Raw genomic sequence first — 20,157 nt, 5'->3', positions numbered from 1 at the left:
GGGGCAGGGGGAGAGGAGAAGGGGCAGGGGCAGAGGAGATGGGACAGGGGGAGAGGAGAAGGGGCAGGGGGAGAGGAGATGGGGCAGGGGGAAAGGAGAAGGGTAACTTGGAGTTAGGTTTCCAGAAGAGAGGCCTGGTGCTCTGCTGCGAAAGGTCAGGGCCCTGAAAGTCCACTGGAGCAGCCGCGCTCAGCACACACGAGGTCCCCAGGCCTCCGAACTGACTGCACGACTGTGGTTTGGCTTCTTGGCGGGTGTTGTTCTCAGGGGCGATGAATAGAGCTTGAGTCACGGCAGCTCTGCCTGCTCTGTATTGAACCGCTGTGCTGTGTGGGCTTGGAGGACGTAGGCCTGAGGTCTAGGGGAGACTTAAGAATGCCTTAAGCTGTGTAGTCTCTAGGTCTACGTATAAGTGACCGTGAGAAAGGTTAGAACGGAGCTCAGAGGAGTCTGTGTTTCCAGATGCACACCAGCACCTCCTCACTTGGGTGAGCCTCGTAAATCTCTCCACTTCATGTGCCCTAGTTTCTTCTAAATGGAGCACTCAGCCAGCCCAGTTGTCACATCAGGGAACTCCAAGGGGCTGGCCACGTTACTTTAAAATTAGGCCATCATCCTGCACTTTGAGATCATTCATTTAGGGACCCCAAGGTGGTATGATCTATTTGGGGGCTACAGGGTCTGACCAGAGATCCCTGGTAATATGGTGGTTAAGACCCAAGATCTTAGGTGGTATGGTGGTTAATGCCCTTGGATGTTAACCAGAAAGTCCGAGGTTCGAAGTCAGCAGCCGCACCTCAAGGGAGAGCTGTGTGGCAGTCGGCAGCCAGAAAGATTTACGGGTGTGGAAACCCAGAGGTGCAGTCCTTGTCTGCTTTACTGGGTCATTATGAGTCAGCATCAGCTGCATGGCAGTGGATTTGGGTTCTGGGGAGCTTAAGGTCTGGTCAGGGCCCCGACTCACATGGTGCTGGAGACTCTAAATGCCCGGGTCAGATCCCGGCTCCCGCACTTCCTAGCTCGGGGACCCTGCGTGAGATTCTTCCATCTGAACCCCCCACAGTGTGGGTAACAGTCACTGGTAGGCGGCTGTGAGGGTTGAGTGAGGCCCCAGGCAGGCCTTGGCGGAGGCCCATAGTCAGCCTCCCTGTGCCCTGGGGAGGAGGCGTGGCCTCAGGCGCCCGATGAGTCGGGAAAGGCAGCTGACCTGATGGCCGCGCTGTTCTCTTGCAGGTGTTTTCCAAGGTGGGAATGGTGAAGAGCTGCTCCATCTCCAAGAAGAAGAGCAAAGCAGGTATTGTCCGCGGGGCTGGGAGGCAGGCAGCTCGGAGCGGAGTGCGGGTGTGGAGGGCCGGTGCCTGCGTCTTTGCTTCCCAGACTTTTGCTTGTCCTTCGAGTCTGTTTTCTTGTCGTCGAGACCACACAGAGCAGAGCGTACGCCACCTGGGCACTTGGTTCCCCTGTCCTTCACGTCACATTGTGGTGTCAGTGACAGCAATTGCATCCTTCATGTTCGTGACCCTCCCTGCCCTCCTTTTCCAAGCCGTTGTTTTGTCGAAATCCCTGCTTTACTTGTCTGAGAGGGTCCCTGTCCCTGCAACCCTGGACACTGGACCCAGTGGACACAGGAGGCAGGCAGAGGTGACACCATTTGATGGCCAAAGGGTCCTCCTCCCAGTCCCTCTGTGTTCTGGACACTTCCTAGGAAATGACAGTGCCTGCGCCTTTTTTCACCTTGTCCAAAGAATCTGAACCGGATGTAGACCATGAGGATGGCCTAGGAGAGGGCAGGGTTCCGAGCTCTTGATCACAGGGTCACTAAGGGTGGCATCTCAGAACCTCTGAACATGAGGAAGTCTTGTGGTCAAGTCACCACAGGGTGGCACTGCTTGCCAACCCTCAGTGCCATGTGCACCCACCCCACCCCCTTCCTGGGGCCTGCGATGCTGTGTTTGGACAGTTAGTGGAATTTCTTTTGCAAATCCAAAGGCTTTAGTAGAAGAAGGTTAGTAGAAGTTCTTTTGCAAACCCAGAGTGAAGAAGTTCCATTAAGGACCCAGGAGCAGCTCGCCCCGTAGGATTGCTGTGAGTCGGAATGGACTTGCCAGTGGCGGGTTTGGACTCTTGGCTGGGGAACCCTGGCCTGTGAAGGGCTGTGCCAGCACATAGTCTGAATTACAGGCCTTAAAACCAGTAAAGGAGGGAAGGAGGGGAGCTGCTCGTCGAGACAGAGGTGGAGCCGTGAGTGCCGTGTGGGCCCACTAGACTGAAGTCAATCTTCTTCTTGTCCAGCTGCAAGAAGTAATACAGAGCAAATGTGACCAGCGTGGGTGAAACGCTGGGGAGAAGGGGGACTGCAGGTCCTGTGTCAGAGAGGCAGGATGTGATACTGTTAGCTGTTGTCACGTTGGCCAGAGATCACGGTGATGTCACATACCGGCTCTGCCGTCATATGAAGCTCAAACCGTGTGGCCCGTAGGTTTTCATGGCCTGCTGTGCGAAAGTAGATCACCAGGCCTTTCTTCCTCGTCCAGCTTAGTGTGGAAACTCTGCTAAAACCCAGCCCCGTAGAAACACACAGACTTCTACTGGCAGACATGAGGTGCCTGGGCTGGGAATCGAACCAGGTCCCCACCACCGAGCTGCCACTGCCTTTGAAGAAGTAATTCGGGGTACTTGTTTTTTTAAGTCTTTGTGAAACAGCCCATCACCCACTCCCCCACCCATTATTTTTATTTACACATACACACACACGGAGCAACAGAAGTCAGAAACGAGGTGTTTTTTAAGAAATTTTTTTGGGGGGGCAATAAACTTTCTAGCCACCCCTTGCTGTCTGAACTCGCTCTGAACGTTCTGCCTGGAACTCCGGAAGCGGCTGTGGGTGGATGAAGGCCAGCGGTCCACGTGGAGTTGGGCAGAGCTGGGGACTCTCGCATGCGTCTCGTGCTAAGCACGTGCGTGGAGGCAGGGCGGGCGCTGTCGACGACGTGGGGGCTTAGTGTCCGTCACAGCCATGGTCATCCCTGCAGCTCCCGCCCCCTCCCAGAGGCGAACTTCCATTACGAAGTTAATTAGGGTGTCAGTCATCTGTTAATTAACAATCAGCTGGGCCTCGGGTGGCAGCTGTGGCACCTGGGTGGCTGGTTCTTCAAGATGACGTGTAATAGAAGAGCGTCCATCTCTGGGGGGAGCATAGCGCCGAGGTCCAGGCTCCTCAGGCGCCCTTGCACTTCACCATGAGCCTGTACCCCCGTCTCCCTCTCCCTCACGCCGCTGGCCCTGTCTCTGTCTTCCAGGAGCGCTGCTTTCCATGGGCTTTGGCTTTGTGGAGTACAGGAAGCCGGAGCACGCCCAGAAGGCGCTCAGGCAGCTCCAGGTAAAGCTCCTGCCCTGCGCAGTGGGGTCCTGTACGAGGTGGGCGGCGGGCAGCGGGGCATCCCAACCACCTGCAGCCCAGGAACCATGACCCTCCCTGCCCACCGCAGAGACATGGTGGCTCATCTGTTCAGTTCCGCAGTGGGCATCAGGGCCCTGGGAGCTCAGGTGAGCCACCGGTGGTCACTGCTGGTGTGGAGGAGGCTGCTGGCTGCACACCTGTAAACAGGTGCTGTCCTGGGAAGGAGCTGTGTCACGGCACTGGCTGCGTGTTTACCTGCTAACCCGGAGGCTGGCAGTTCGAACCCAGCAGTCCCTCCAGAGGAGAGCAGTGTTCCAGTTTCATGATCCCTGCAGTCTTGGAAACGCCCTGGGCAGTTGTGCTGTGCCCTGCAGGGCCTCTCTGAGTCGGAATGGGCCCAGCTGTGGTGGGGTTGGTGTGACACCAGGGAAAGCGGAAGTGAGTGCGTTAGATGATGCAGTCAGCGAAGGCCTCTCCACCCAGCTCACGGGCCACCTGGCACTTTGTTGGCCAGAACTCACAGTTAACATGCTGACCTGAAGGTTGGCTGTCATATGTACCCAGCAGTGCCAACAGCAGACCCACTGCTACCGAGTTGACTGACTCAACAGCGACCCCCCGTGGGGTTTCTGAGGCTGTAAATCCTTCTGGAGGAGACGGCCGGCCCATTTTTCTCCCACCAACAAACTGGTGGATTGGAACTGCCGACCTTTTGGTTAGCAGCCCAGTACTTTACATACTTCACCTGGCTGCACCATGGAAAAGAGGCCTGATAGTCAGCCTCCACTGAGCTTATAGCCAGAACCCTCCTGGGGCAGCAGCTGTGCCCCATACACTTCCAGACTGGGTTTGGATGAATTGGCTGGGTTCAGCTGCTCAGAGATCTGGGAGAAAAGAGTCATGGTTCCCTGGTCGACCCCAGAGAGTCGTGGTTCCCTGGCCGACCCGACTCCAGAGCCCCCTGCATGTCAGGGAAGAGCCGTGCCCATAGAGCCTCCAGGGGCTGATCTTTGGAAGTAAGTCACCAGGCTTTCCTCTGAGGCGCCTCTGGGGAGAATTCAAACCGCCAGCCTTTGGATTAGCAGCCAGGTGTATCAGCCCTTTTCCAGGACCCTCCACCAGTGAGTGTAGACAGATGCCCATGAGGGCCAGGTAGGGAGTGGGAGTCAGTGCACCGGGCAGCCCACCCTCACCAGACCAAGACCACGACTCTCCTGCCCTGTCCAAAAAGCTTGCCCCGTGGAAAGGCTGGACCTCAGCTCGTCTGTTTTCTATTTTGTTGTGGATTTCGTCGTTATATTTTGAGAGAGTGTGGGAGTCCAGCTTCCTTCCTCGATGGCAGGTCCTCATTCATCTCGAGCTCTCAAAGGTTCACAGGCTGTCTGTAACTGAAGACCCCACAAGATCCCGCTGTGCACGCGCCAGTGTCACATCCCTGTACGTAGCTGTTTGCGTGCACATGCACAGTCACTCAGCATCGCATGTACAAAGCTGTCTGTGGTGTCTTCTTGCAGAGATGTAGAAATTGAGGGTGGCTGCGCTCACTCACTGGTTTGGTTTCTGGGGACTGGGAGTCGATCCCAGTTTTTGATGCCACTCTGAATTGCAACTCAGGCTGGTTTTAAAATCAGCCACAAACGAAAGCAAATCTGATCTGCCAGCCAGGCCCAGGAGACTTCTTTGCCTTTAAATGCTGACAAACACTGGAAAGTTCTCGGTCCTTTGCGTGGTCTGAAGGTCAAGGCCCTATCACGGCTCTGGAACATTGGAGGCTGGGTCTCCATGACCACCAGCTGCGGCCCTGCCTCGGCCTGAGCCATTTCCCTGTCCTGGGGCCCAGCCAGCCTGGAACAGCCCGTCCTCTCCCCCGTCTCCCGCTCCTGCCTGACCACAAGGCTCCGCTCTGAGGAAGGACAAGGATGTGGGTGGGTGAGTGTGATGCCCGGAGGACCGGAGACAAGCTGTTCTGTCATCCTCCACAGGGTCAAATCGTGGACAGCCACAAGCTGGAAATACGGATTTCAGAAAGAGCCATCAAGTGAGTGTGTGTCCCTCCCTATACCCTGGACGTGGTCCCTCCTCTCACTGGCCACCCTGCTGTCTGTCACATGGCCCTTCCCATGTCCTCCCTGCCCCAGTCCTTACTGCCTGACCCTCGTCCTCATTCAGGTGGCATCGTGTTGCTCTGTCCCATTACTCTGCTGGACAGCAGCCCTTCTGGTGGACTTTTGTTATGATAAAGGGGTCACATTCAGGGGAAACAGTCAGATGGCATTCACCTTGACCATATAAAATGAGCCTGGCAAGTGTCCCAGGCTGCTGGTGCTTTGGACAGGCCAGAGGAAGCTTTGGCCTTAGTGGCCTTTCTTGGAGCTTGGCGGCGGCACTGGGACCAGCCTCCCACTAATCTGAAAGATGCCCAGTCGTTTCGGTAGGCGTTAGCCATGGGAGCAGACCAGTTTGCCCTGTGACTGCTTCCTGGAAGCGCTGGCCTACTCTTTCGGACTATAGTTTGTCTAATACCTCAACTTGCTTGTACATCTGCGTGAACTCAGGGCTTCTGCCAGCACCCAGCACCGACTGTTATTACCACATCGTCATCACCACCCACCTGCCTCAGGTGGTAAGGGGACCACCAGCCATGCCATCCTCGAGTTGGGTTAATGATTGTCTCGAGGCGCCCTAGCTTCCAGGTCCACTGTCTCTGTGTGTGCTTTGAATCCAACAAAGACCCTTTCTGGGGCCATTCACCCTTTTGGGGTCTGTGCGCTACAGGACGTTCTTAGGAGAGGAAGGCTTGGGGTCGGCAGTCCTCAGAAGACTTAAGGGGATCGAGGCCTGAACCCTGCAGTCTCTCTCTGGGCTGTGAGGTGTCGGCCATTCCTTTGCTCTAAAGGTGTACTGACAAGAGGGGGTGCGTGCCATTCCCTGCAGTTGGCCTTAGCAGGGAGCTTCCTCCTGGAGGTCTGCCTTGCAGCGTCTCACTTCTGGCCAGGTCTCAGTTATTCTTGCATTCAGCAATAAATCACTGAAACCTTCCTGAGTCCCAGATGTCAGCAGGGACCCCCCTGGGAGTGGGGCTGGAACCTGCACCTGGAGCCGCTCTGCAGTGCAGAACGTCCTGTGGTGTCTGGAGTGTCCAGTCTGGACCACTTGCCACCAGTTGCACTTGAGCTCCTTGATTGTGCTAGCATGATCATGTTCGTCATCTAGCACTGCGTGGCAAAGCACCCAGAACTGTGGACGAGGCTTCTGTTTCCAGGCCTCCGATACCCATGAGACGGAGGGCAGCAGCATCCAGGGGTGAGGTGTGTGGGCTGGATGTGTGCAGCTGTTTTGGGGCAAAGAGGCTTGTGAGCCACATTTCCCAAGGGAACACAGGCTTCTGCCTCTTTCTGTCCCAGGCCCTTGGATACAAACCCCGGGGATCCACCTTGTGAGCATAAGGGTGCCAGGTAAGAGAGGGGTGCACTTGGCATCTGGGACCTCAGCTGACCTGTGCCCTCTTCTCTCCACCCCTCAGGCCAGCCACAACATCCACGAGAAAGAAACAAGTGGCTAGAAAACAGACAACCTCCAAGATCCTGGTTCGAAACATCCCTTTCCAAGCTGACAGCCGGGAGATCCGGGAGCTCTTCAGGTGAGCCGCGCCGGCTTGTCTCGGGCACGGGCGGGTGGGCGAGCGCTGAAACCGCGGGACGGAGCCTCTGGGCCCAGCTGGCTGCTCTGCAGGCTGTCCGCCCGGTGGCCTCTCGGAAGTCCCGGTGGCCTCTCGGAAGTCCCGGTGGCCTCTCGGAAGTCCCGGTGGCCTCTCGGAAGTCGTCTGTGCTGCTGCCTTTGTAACCTAAGAGGCTGCTTCCTGTAGTATCAGGCAGAGAAGTGCACGCGGCGCCAGGCCGCCTGTGCTTGAGTGAACAGGAGAGCAGGGTCCCCTCCATCCTGTCCCTTCTCTTTGGGTGCAGGAGCCAGCGCCCTGCTGCCCTGCTGGATTCACTCCTCGGTCCAACTCTACTGGTGATTCTGTCTTCCCATGTTCCAGTCACCTGGAGCTTACCTTGCTGTGGCAGAACCTAGGGATGCAGCCATTAAGTGCTTGGCTGTTAACCTAAAGGTTGACTCTTCAAACTCACCCCTTGTCCGTGTTCAGCCCCAAGCGATAGAGTAAAATTGCTTCCTGGGGGTTTGTAGGCCTTGAGCTTTCCAGGAGGGCAACGCCAGTGACGTGGTCCGCAGGGGGATGTGCTCCTCACCAAAGGCTGCGAGTCTGGTGGTTCAAATCTCTACAGGAGAAAGATGGGCATTTTCCTCTCGTTTCCACTTGCGGCCTCTGAACCCCCCTGGAGGGTCCCTGTGAGGCAGGCAGGACCCACTTGAGGGTAGTGGGTTTGCCGTGGACCTTCCTGGGAGCAGTGCCCAGTCACGGCCAGCAGGGGGCACTGTGAGCCTTCGCAGGAAGACAAAGCTGGTTCCATGGACCCACGGGCAGGCAGACAAAGCCGCTGGCTGGCAGAAGTCAGTGGTGAGGGGAAGGTTTCAGGATATAGGGAGCCAGCGTGGCTTCTGGAAGGTTCTTCCTGCTCAACCTGAGTGCTGGTCGGGCTCGGGATCTGTGGCTTCTGGAAGGTTCTTCCTGCTCGACCCGAGTGCTGGTTGGGGTCGGGGTCTGTGCTGAGCACCTCACCTTGTATGGTCATCTGTAAGCCCCAGCAGGCTCAGGGTGGGGGTGATGCTGTCACCCCGAGGCCCCCAGAAGGGGGAGATGCTTGGTCTGGCCCAGAACCACACAGTGGCCAGGGTCTGAGTCGAGGTTCATCTGGGCAGAGCCTTGGTCCTGAGCCTCTAGCTGCCCCTCCTCTCCGTCACGTATCCAGAAGGAGCTACTGTCCCACAGGCGTCTCACAGGACCAGGTGTGTGCAGGTGTCCAGCCGGGTCAGGGGACAGTGTGTCCTCCTTGAGTATGGGGTCGAAGTGTCAGTCCTCCAGCGTGGTCAGACCAGCACTGGGCGTCCACTTACTGTGAGGTGGTCCTCAGAATTTACCCTAAGGCAGTGCAGGGAGCAGCTGGAGCAGCCTGTGAGGATGCAGGGTCCTGCCCCTCCGCACGGCCTTCTGGGCCTCAGGGTCCATCCACCCTCGGAAAGGGATGGTGGTAACAGTGGCAGGAATGTACTGCAGGGCAGGTTTCAGTAGACCATCGACTAGGAGAGACGAGGAAGAAAGGCCTGGTGGGTGAGCCCCTTCAGAAACACCAGTCAGTGGAAACCCTATGGGTCACACGGTCTGATTCTGCTGTGCCTGGATGTCCTCATGAGTCGGGGACCTGGGCCACGGCAGCCGATGCCAGTAGTGTTACGATGTTACGGTGACAAGCCTGGACATTTATTGTTCAGTGTGTTTAGCAACACAGACCGCATCCAGGCTCTGCGCTCGGCACTGTTAGAGGTCCGCTCCCCGCAGCTTTGCGCCATCCAGCCCAAATCCTCCCCGCTCCCCAACTGGCCGGCTCCCAGCCCCCTCGCCGCGTGGCTGTCCTGAGGACCGTGGAAAGGGTGAGACGTGATGATGCACCAGAAGCAGTTTGCAGTTAACTATGCTGGGTCAGCAGTGTGAAACCCATCATTTGTCCAGAATTCGAACCCAGGGAGCAGGTCTGACTCTCAGTTTGTGTCCTTAGCGCAGTGACAGGATGGTCGGAGGAGAAGAGTCTTCAGAGGGTCTCTGCAGCTTTTCCTCCTTTCTCTACGCTTACTCCTGTATTTTGTGTATGTGGTTACGTTTGTGTGCGTGCATGTGTGTGGAAGGACGCCTGGGGGTGCAATGTGCTGAGATGTTACATGTGAAAAGTTGGTGGTTCAGACACCACAGTTGTTCCTTTTGGAGCTGAGACCTAGCAGCCACCTTCATAAAGATTACGGCCGTGGAGCTCTTGGGGGGCAGGTCTGCCCCGTGGGGGTCTCTGAGTCTGCCTGCCTTGACTGCCCCCCTGACCGTGACTCGTGACTTGATTCTCTTGTCAGGTCGGCCCTCCCTCGGGGTAACCTTCTCCACCCTGCTAGCCATGTGGTTCTGACCCAGATACAGCCTGGGGGCTCAGGGAAATCTGGGGTGTGCCCAGGGTCCCACAGCTCTGCAGCAGCCCATCCAGGCTGGCTTACCCCTCTCTGGAGCCCCAGCCCAGCCACTGAGACTGTCACTGAGGGTCAGAAGTGTCAGCCGTGGGCAGGAGGCCGGTGGACATGCCCTCAGTCAGGCTGGCCGGCAGCTGCAGACGGAGCAGTGTCTCCTTTCATCCTGAGCCTCTTGTGTGCACGGTTTTCTTCCTCGAAGGTGACCCATCTGCTCGCTTGTGAATGGTGACAGCGCCGCACATGTTGGGGGGCTGTAATTGTAAGGCTTGCATTTCCTGTCCCCAGTGCACCTGGCACAAATGGCTCATTGGACAGCGTCCGTTTGTCCCTCACCTCTCTCCTCCTCTTCAAGTCTCGCCTTGACTATGGGAGTGGGACAGGGGTCAAGGACAGCAGGCCCGGTTAAAGGCTGTAGTGAGTCGATGCATTTACTAGCTGTGGATTAGTTAATTTGCTGCTGTGTCCAAAGGTTGCAATGAACACTCCAGTGGGGCCCGACTGGTTTGGGGCATCCGCTGTGGATGTCCTGAAGCTGCCCTCGGCACCGCCGTGCCATGGGAGCGGGCACTGGTGGCACTGTCACCTGCATTTACTTAGCACACACCCCCACCCCCATGCGCTCTCCATTCCTGGGGTGTCCTGCTCCTCCCCACCCCCTGGGGAACCAATGCTCATGTGTCAGGCGACTTCCAGGCTGTAAACCCGAACGTGTGCCAGTCAGATTCACACTCCCCGTCACATCTTCTCCCCTGGAAATTCAGGGGACAGAGGGGAGCCTTTTTGACTCTTCCTGTGTGCGTACACTTGGCACCGCTCTGCAGAGCTCTTAGCTTCCACCTGCCTCTGCTGCCATCACCACCGAGGTGGCCGAGTGCTGGTCTCCCGGTTCTCGGACACCCTGCACACAGCAGGACAGTTTGCTCATCAGATCCTTGGGATCCACAGGGATTTTGTTGGGTGGTCTTCAGAAGTAGATTGCCAAGTCTTTCTTCCTAGTCTTCCGTAATTGGGAAATCCCTTTGAAAATTGTTCATCCCAGCAACACAAAAGACTGTGTTGGTGGCTGTGCATGAGGTTCCCTAGCTGGGAATCGAGCCCGTCTCCCACAGAGAATCACGACTTCCACCCCTGAGCCACCACTGCCTCATCTACAAGGTGTGCTGTGGAGGTGAGACATGACCCTGTGGATTTGGTAGGATGCACTCCAGGTGATTCAGCCTTCATTCTAGGCCCCCTTTACAGCAGCCCTATTCCAGATCCTTCGCCTCCTGTTCTCTGACTACAAACACGTCCACCAGAGACCGGTCAGTGGCTGTCACAGCTTCAGCCCCAGCGGGCTCAGCTCACGCAAAGAGCTGATCACGTTATCTCTGAGCCAGTGAGATTTTCCAGATGTCAGGCGCCTCAGGTAGGGGTGGGGAGGCCAGCTGTTTGACTGTGGACAGTTGGTGACTTTTGAGAGTCTTGTTTGCCAAATGAACCAGTGAACAGGTAGCATCCACCCTCCAAGCCCGCCCATTGGTCGAGGCTACCCAGAATCTTTCCCCGGAGTGTGAGGCTGTGCTCAGGCTCTGCACGGAACAGCATCCTGATTGATTAGTGATGTCTGCCACAGGCCTGGGAGCCGCACCTGTGATGGCTAAGTGGCCGCGGGTGCCCACCCCCCAAAGGGGTAGTTCTCGGTTGGGAGGCCTTTGCTCTTGATGACTCACCTAAGGGTTGGTGGTTGGAACCTGCCCAGCAGTGCCACGGAAGAAAGGCCTGCCGGTCTGCTTTGTGAAGATTCAGGTCAAGCATGCCCTCCGGAGCCATCTGCTCTGTGAACACACCGGGGCCCCATCAGTCGGTAGCTGTGGGTTGTTGAGAGTCAAGGATCCATCTTCCTTTAGGAGTTAAGATTTTCATCCCGCCTGGAGCTAGAATCTCCCACACATGATGGTCTTGTTGCAGTAAACATTTGTTTCACCCCCACACTTGGGCCCATTCCAGCATGAGGGACAGAAGCCCAGGCCAGGGAGTGAGCACTGGGGGTGGGGAGGTGGGGGGTAGCAGGAGGAGGGGTGGGGGTGGCACGATGCACCCACCTTCTCCCTGCCCACAGTCTCTGGCAGAGCCGGGTCTGCTCTCACTTTGCATTCACACCTCCCTCTGCACCACTCAGGGCCTTTTCAGCTACAAGGTCTCTGGGCTTTGTCTGGGCCTGTCTGCCGGGCCGCCTGTACCTCATTGGTGGAGCCGATAATTGTGGTGCAGATCTCCTAGCATCTTGGGTGCTGAGAGGCAGCGAGGGAGCCCCTGATTTCTGAGCAGGAGCAGCGACTGTCTGGAATGCATCTCAGAACCGTCCATGGGAACGGGAGTCCTCGCCATGCACGCTGCTGATAGAGAGGAAGGAACCGGTCAGTTCAGCAAATATTTACCGAACGTCTCCCGGGAGATCGGGGGCTGGTTCACAGAAACGCGCACACCGACCAGGGAGGGAAGGGACTGCCTGCGCCCAGGGCAAAATGGACAAGTGGTCCTCGAGGGAGCCTCACTGACGCACTGAATTGAGCACTGGGCTGCTGCCCACAAGGCCAGTGGTTCAAGTCCACCAGCTCCTTTGTGGGAGAAAGATGAGCAGTCTGCTTCGGTAAAGATGGCAGGCTTGGAGCACGAGGGGCAGTTCTGCTCTGTCCTGCAGGGTCGCTGTGAGTCAGAATCATCTGGGCAGTTTGAGGTTTTCTCTGTCAGTTCAGCGGTCCCAGGTTGCTCAGCCTCTCCGGGGCTCTGTAGAATGGCAGGTGTAACAAGTGGTTCTGGTTTGCTGTAAGGAACAAGGTCAGTGATGTTGAGATGAACTTGGCATTTCTCATGGCCCATTTTGTATCCATTGTGACTCCGTCCTGGGCCTCCTGGAATGTGCTAGAACTGTACTTGGAAGCCAGGGAGAAATACAGTTGCCATTGAGCCAACTGCCATGTGGGGGACTCCGTGTGTGTCGGAAGTCTGGGCTCCCTAGGTCTGTCCCAGGAGTCGGGGGTCTGGGCGTTCTTTCCCAACCATGCTAGCTGGCTGTACACTCTCGGGAAAATGACCTGCCTTCTCTGGTCCTCACCAGAAGGGCTGACACGAAGGAGCTCAGGTCCATGACGATGCCCTCTGCGGGGCCTTCTGTGCCACGGGAGCATTGACAAATAAATCCCAGGGTGCCGTCACATGGAACTTGTTAAAGAAATTTAGAGCCTGGTGGCATAGCGCCTAGAGAACCTGGCTACTAATCTAAAGGTTGGTAGTTCGAGCTCACCAGCCCCTCTGAGGGATAAAGATAGAGCAATCTCCTCCTCTTAGGATTTATAGCCTGAGAGACCCGGTGGGACATCTGTCTGTCCTCCATGGTCGCTGTGAGTCACCCGACTTGATGACAGTGGGTGTGAAATGTCAAGAAAAATGGGAACCTTGCACTGATGTCAGTATTTTTATTATGTTTCTTAAATATATAAAAACTGTAAAACTCAAGAGTAAACTTACAAATTATGCTGATGGCTTCTATAGGACACGAGCATCAAAGCACATTTTCAGGAGAAACACAAAGTTCAAAATCAATGACGTTCAAACGAACAGTGTCGTTTTCACATGACGGACGAGGCTGTTTTGCTCAAGCTGGATTCCAAATGCTGTCGCTAATATTAGAACGTTGTAGCCCCGGGTTTGGATCTGTCGTCTGTTTTGGAGTTTCCGCATCAGTCATGCTAATGCAGGGAGTGCCTGTTGCATGAGTCAGGGCACCGTGCAGAACTCAGCAGTTCAGCGCAGTCAGACCTCTGGCTTGTGTAGATCTAAGCCGTCATCAGACGCCCCTTTTTACACAGTGCTGTCTGCCTATGGCTGTTGAAATCAACCCTGACTCACAGGGACCCGATAGGTCAGAGCTGAACGGCCTCAGGGTTTCCAAGCCCGTCCGTCTCCACAGTAGAGAAACCGTCCCATCTCTCTCCCGCAGAACAGCTGGTGGGTTCAGACTGCCAAGTGCTTTTGCACTGTGCCACCACAGCCCCTTCAGCACCTCTTAGTGGTTCCATAAAGCCATCGATGTCGCTTAAAAAAAAAAGAGTTAGCATTATACACTGGGAACCAGCAGTCAAGGAGATAGGAGATGTATTGCACTGGGAGCGTCCGCAGTCAGGGATCTCTCCAAATTATTGAGGAGTAATGATATCAGTTTGAAGATTGAGGTGCACCTGATTCAGGTCGTGGTCTTTTCAGTCACTAGCTATGTAGACAGCTGAGATCTGGACAGTGAATAAGGATGACAGAAGAAGAATTGATGCCTTTGAACTGTGGTGTTGGAGAAGAGTGCTGAAGATCCCACTGGGGACTGCTAAAGGAACAAACAGATACATCTTGGAGAAGGTAGAGCCAGAGTGTTCCTTGGAGGCATAGATGGCGAAGCTTTGTCTCATGCTTTGGGCATGTTGTTAGGAAAGGTTATACTCCTTGGAGAGGGACATCACGCTTAGAAAGGTGGAGGAGAGTGAAAGAGAGGAAGACCATCCATCAGATAGGGTGACACAAAGACTGTGGCAAGGGCCTTGAGCGTGTCAGAGGTTGTGAGGATGGCACAGGATAGGACAGGGTTCTGATCTGGTGTCCGTGGGGTCACAATGAGTCATACTCGCCTCCACAGCACCTAAAATTATATTGTAGTGTTAACTGAAATTACTGTCGGTAAATGGTTCGCCGATTAGTGCTGGAATTGGGGAGAAGAAAGCGTTTCATTGTTTTCTGGCCGATTGAGCTCCTGTTGGAGTTTGTGTGTGGACGTAGTTCCCGCACAGGACAGCATCCACTCCCATGGCAGGGCTGCGGACTCCAGCACTGGTCTTTTGACATCAGCGTGCCCACAGCAGGATCCTCAGGGCTCCCAGGACCCCTCACGGCGGCTGTGACTCTGCATGGCCACCTGCCGATCCCTGAGCTGCTGTCACATGTCCTAACTGCAGAATGAAGTCCTGCTCAGTCCAGTGCCGGCCTCACGGTCTCCGCTGCCCCCACACCTGTTGGGCAGCTCCTGAGTCAGCCCATCTCCTTGAGGATCTGCCTTTTGTCTCTGACACTCTTAGTCTTGCAAGTTTGATATCCATCAACCTAATAGCCATCGTTCATACCTTATTGACGACCCCTTCTCATTAGCCTCTGCCACATGGGATTGCTGTGTGTCAGAATCCCTCCACGGCACCCAACCCCGAGTATGCATCTAGCGAACGCTCACTCTTGCTCACTCCGGCCCCTCCTAAGTCATCCTCTGTGTATTTCACACATCTGTGGCCCAGCACACAATGTGGATGATGGCTTTGGGTCTATTTACATTGAAAAGCGCCACCTTTCTTTGCATTGTCCTACTTTTCCCCTGTGAAATATGCCTGGGAGAGTGTATGAGAGGCTTGTGGCTGCTGTAACAAAGCACTCCAAACACAGAGGCTTAAAACACCTGCAGTGCGTTTCCTCAGAGTCGTGGAGACCAGAATTCTAAATCCTGCTCCGTCCTCTTGGCCTCTAACACGCTTGAGCCCGTTGTCACAGCCACCGTGGCAATCCGTCTCATTTGGATTAAAACAAGAGGTCTTCCTCCCTGTAACCAGCCCTCTTCCTTTCTCAGCCTGATGTCCTTGTCCAGGGACTGGTCTCTCCTGACAGCATGCCCACAGAATAGACGATGAAGGTTCACCTTCCTCACCTCTCAGGAGCACCTTGCTTCTGCTTCCTCCAGGGCAGACCAGCCCATGGGATACTCAGTTCTCTTCTCCAGCAATCTAAAGACATCAATTCAGTAGCCTCCATTATTTCTTTTCTCCACGGGAGTCGCCGTGCATTCTACAGATGGGGGAAATGGGGCTCAAAGTGGGAATCGTGTGAGATTTTTATCATCCTCACCATCTTTTACACTCTCCCGTGTGCTTGTTGCATGCCTGCTAGACCACAGACTAGTTCTGACCTAACTTTGGGATGCGCTGCGAAACCATTGAGTCCTGTGATTGCTTTCTAGTGAGGTTTGCTTCACTGCCGTGATCTAGAACCGAGCCCTCGGAATCTCCGAGGGCGGTTGGTGTACCCCTCTCCTGTCTGAGCTGAGCGACGTGTCTTCATGGAAGGCCTGCCCGTCTCGGTTAATAGAGAATTACCGTTGAGACAGTGGCTGGCCAGGAATTAGAATATAATAGACTATACTTAACATTGGAACTCAGTGGAGGGTAATTGAACTTTGCTGATCAGGAGGGTGATTCAGCGCTGGTGGGCCGGGTCGTCATTATGAACAGCAGTTATGACAGCGGCATGGGCAGCTTGGTTACTGGGGATTCCTGCCTACTGGAGCCTGTGTTGATTTCAGTGTGTGCCACCTCCCTGGGGGACCCTCCTGTTTTGTGACCAGAAGGGCAGGCTTGGGAACTGACTTGTCCAGTGTCCAGAAGGCTCAAGGAGCACGTGGGCTGTGGCTGTCCTACCGTGGCTCTCATCGTCCCAGACCCACAAGGACGAACCCCCGTGACCTCCTGCAAGGCCCTTTGGCCAGAGCTGGGCTCCATGGTCAGCTTCCGCCAGACATCCTCATCTGGCTGGACACGGCTGGGCAGCCCCAGCTTTGAGCTCCATCTCAACTTCTCCTGGCTTTGTGGTCCAGGGCAAGTCCATCATCTCTCTGCGCCTCAGTTTTCACAGCTGGTTAATGGGTATAATGCTGATACCTCCCATCTTGCTTATCTCGTGCTGAAGAAATACTACAAATAGATGTACTTGAGAAATCGACAGTTCTTTTCTCACACTTTAGGAGGCGGGAGGCACACATTGAGGCTGAAGGCTCTGGGGAGGGTCTCTCCATGTCATCCCTGGGAAAAGGTCATGGCTTTTCCCCCCTGTCTCGATTCCTTAGCGGTCTCTGTGGTTTGCCTTCAGTCTTCTTGCATCTGTTTCTGCACTTGCTTGTTCTTCTCCTTCATGTCTGGGGAGAGATTCAGTCAAGATACACCTAACCCTAATCCTGCCTCATCGACATCTCAAAGACGGCCTATTCCCAAACGGGATTATAATGAAAACACATTGTTTAGGAGGACCCGATTCAACCCTCAGCACTTCCTCTTTGCCATTTTTGTCCATCTCTCTCCCTTAAAACAGCAAGTGGGTTCGGACTGCCGCCTTTTTTGGTGAACGGTACAGACATGTAGCATGCTGGGTCCACAGGAGTGTGTATTTCCTCTTCCCTGCCCTGCCGGATACGGTACATTGCTGGGAAGTTTGAGAAATCTCAACTTGTAGTAGGAGGAAGAAAGTACATGAATGAAAAAGGTGGTGCCAGGTGGGGGAAGGTGGCATGCCAGTGCCAGTCGCGTGCCCTGCTCAATCCAGTCATGGGGCGGTGGGATACCAGGAGAACTTGCTGCAGTGGTAGGAATAGTCTACATCGGAAATAACCAGGACGTAGCCCTGAGCCCCGTGGAGCCGTCGAGCACTTGAAACGTAGCTCAAGCTCTGACGGGGCTGAATTGTCTGTCATTTGACTGATTTTAAATAGAACAAACCCCTAATGTTTTCTTTTCCATTTTAAATTGTTACACTGGCAGTACGACCACAGCAAAATAGTACACATCTTGTCACTTGAGAAAATGTCCCTACTCTTTGATCTAGTCATTATTTTGCTCCAGTCCTGTCTTAAAAACAATTGGAAAATTGGTCCAACTTTTATGCATTTACCTACGAGGCTCGTCGGTACAGGGCTCTGCTTGCAAGATGAGTTGGAAGCGTTCTGAGCGTCCATCTGGTCCGAGGGGACAGAGCCCCACGTCCTGTGTCACCCCAGGAAGATGGCAGCACAGTTACAAAGAGTGTCCCCGGAGAGGGAGTCGGGGTGCAGTAGCCAAGTGAAGGGAGCAAGAGTCAAAATAGTAAAACCATGGCGGTCACTGAGTGAGCAGACAGACAGACGGACGCAGGGAAAAGGCCATTGCTGTTTTACATGTAAAATAGCAATCGTGACTGGTGAATGCATTTTTTTTTAAGTTACATCTATGTGAAAAAGTATATGAACTTTGTAAGCAAATTGGTATAAAATAAAACTTTATTTAAAAAATAAAGTTCCATCCGGTGGATGCTGAGTGACGACAGTGCAGCGTGGAACAGCTCGTAGCGTTTTTGACACTGTAACTTTCCCCAAGCAGATCGCCAGGCCTTCTGTTCGAGGTTCCCCTGGGTGGACTTGAACCCACACCCTTCCCCTTTGCAGCCAGGCCCTTCGCCATGTGACCACCCATCGCCTCCCTGATGAGCTTTTCATTGCCTGTTCTTTCACTGTGAGTGGATGCAGCTGTATAACCAGAAGGGAAATTGTCTCCATAAGAAGATGCTGGTCTGCTCTGCCCTTGGGGTGCCCCGTTGTCCACTATCCCCTCCACCTCACCTGAGGGAGCCAAGTAGTAGCTTCACCCCTGAATAGTTAATGTGGGGCTTCTAGCAGCCCTTCCGGCTTTCCACCCTTTCTGGCATCCTCGGGCCCTGCCTTGAAAGGCAGAATGATCCTCAAGGAGAAAGAGCTAGAAGCCGAGCCTAGCTCCCTGCAGGCCACTCCCCAAGCCCCCTGCATCCTTGGCAAAACCTAGAAGGTGCTGGCCACACGCTCTGCACTCCCTGGGGCTCAGTTTGCGCTTTTCTCGGTAAGTTATGTTAACGTTGGCTTTCCCAGGGGAGAGACAACCCCAGTGTTTCTGGAGAAGAATCTCCCCACAGAATTAAAACAGCCTGCAGCTCGACAGCGGGCAGAGGGGAGGGACCCCACGTTCCGTCTCTCTCTCGGGGGTTCCTGGCGTCGTTTCACATGCTCGGGGTACCTTATCTGGGGGAGCCCATTCCTGGGGTAGAGCGTCGTACTTGGTGAAGCTGAGGGCCAGCCCTTGGTGAGGTGACTACAATCAATGGGCTGAAACAGCAGTGAAGCGAGGCTGGCGCCGGGCTGAGCAGTGGTTCCGGGGTGCCTGGAGTCACTGAGTCGGAGCTGACCCACTGCCACTGAGTGATCCCCGCTCGCAACAACCCTGCAGGACGGACCAGAACCACCCGGCAGCGTTACTGAGCCTGCAACCCTCGTGGAAGCCAACAGCCTCATCTCTCTCCTGAGAGTGGCTGCTGGACTCAAACGGCTGACCTTCCAGTTGGCAGGTGACTGCTTTGACCACTGCGCCACTGTGCCTTTTGTGTCCCCCACCCCCACACTCACGGACAGCGAGTACCTTCATGTGCTGTTCCCACTTAAGACGCCAGCGGCCTGTTAGCAGACGTGCAGCATCCCTTTGGGAGGAGATTCCGATGCTTCTGCAGCCCCCCCCCGCCCCCCCCCCAGGCCTCTTTTCAGGGTGGACGGGGAGAACCTGCTGTGTCCAGTGTTCCCAAGCGTCCTGCAGCGCCCCAGATCTGAGGAGGAGGTGCATCCCTCCCCGCTCACCCAGAGTCACTCATTTGTGTCTCATTTTCGAGTTATTACCGAGCCGCAGGTCGTGCCAGTGTTTTGACAGCATCTGTCAGCAAGGTGCGAGCGGCTGCCATCGCCTCCGATTGGCCGAGGACATCCTTGGCAGTGCGCTGAATAATGCGAGGGGGCACCCCCACCACCCCAGGAGAAGGGGGGAACCAGGAGGGGCGCAGGGGAAGGGAGCATGTGGCCGCAGCCCCGCAGGCTCAGCCCCATGTACCCCGTTATCAAGAGTACCTTTGACTCCCACCAGAGAAGGCGGCCCAATGGGACACCCGTCGCTGGTCATGTTCTGGTTCATTGGTTGTATATGGTTATGGGCTGCAAGTAATCAGGGAAGGATAGAGGGTCCATCCACACCACCGTGCGGGGGCCCAGTGATTAAATTAGCGGGTTACCACACCCGGGGTGCCCGCCACCCTGCAGCACCAGAGGTGGATATATGGGGTCTGGGGATGGGAGGTCAGAGCTGGAGCCGGGACGCAGCCGGGCGTCGGAGAGCCGAGCGTTCTGATCCGTCCCGCTCCCCTCCTTTCTGGAAGAGGTGTCTAGCCCCCTCCCCTCGTCTCCTGAAGAGGCTTCTGGACCCGAAACATAAATCGTTCAACGCGTGTCTCTTTCCACGCACGCCGCGGACAGGCAAGAGGATAAATAATGCTTTGTGTTCCCTGCCTTTTTTACCTAAGCGGTTAAAAATGCCTTCTTTTCTTTCAATATTCTTTTTAAAAAGAAAGTAAACTAAAACAACAGCAGCAACAGCAGGAAGCAGATGTTTGATGTTGGAGCTGCAAGCTCACTCCTGGTGGAAAGTGAGGACCGGAGGGGCGCCGGCAGAGACAGTGAGGACGGCCCAGGACGGGACCGGCTCAGATCTGTTGTTCACAGGGTCTCTGAGTTTTGCTCAACTCGACAATGCCTAACGACAGTGACAGTGTTCTGTCCCCTATGTGGGCGACACAGGATGTTGTGCCATCCCTTTTGGAACTGTCCCTAGACCTCCTCAGAACCCTTGAGAGGGAACCCAAGCATCTCTCCATTCTGGCTTCAGCTACAGTCATCAGATCTGACCTAGGTGTTTCAGAGGCACCCTGACTGCACCCCCGTAAGCTTCTCTTGCCTGCCATCACCAGAAGCA

General features: G+C 55.2%; 1 protein-coding gene across 1 annotated transcript in view; it reads left to right on the top strand.

Annotated features, from left to right (window-relative positions):
- Window positions 1-20,157, top strand: part of RBM19 (RNA binding motif protein 19) — a 103,291-nt gene that overhangs the window by 33,085 nt on the left and 50,049 nt on the right. The window contains 4 exon segments of the mRNA XM_006903652.1: window positions 1,234-1,294; window positions 3,300-3,379; window positions 5,383-5,438; window positions 6,924-7,040. Of these exon segments, the coding sequence (XP_006903714.1) occupies window positions 1,234-1,294; window positions 3,300-3,379; window positions 5,383-5,438; window positions 6,924-7,040 (314 nt within the window).

This window comes from Elephantulus edwardii, unplaced genomic scaffold, assembly GCF_000299155.1.
Source record: "Elephantulus edwardii isolate Elephantulus edwardi_28Jun2011 unplaced genomic scaffold, EleEdw1.0 scaffold00304, whole genome shotgun sequence".
In the NCBI taxonomy this organism is placed as follows: domain Eukaryota; kingdom Metazoa; phylum Chordata; class Mammalia; order Macroscelidea; family Macroscelididae; genus Elephantulus; species Elephantulus edwardii.
Note: the sequence above shows the minus strand (reverse complement) of the source record. Positions and strands in the feature narration are given on the sequence as shown.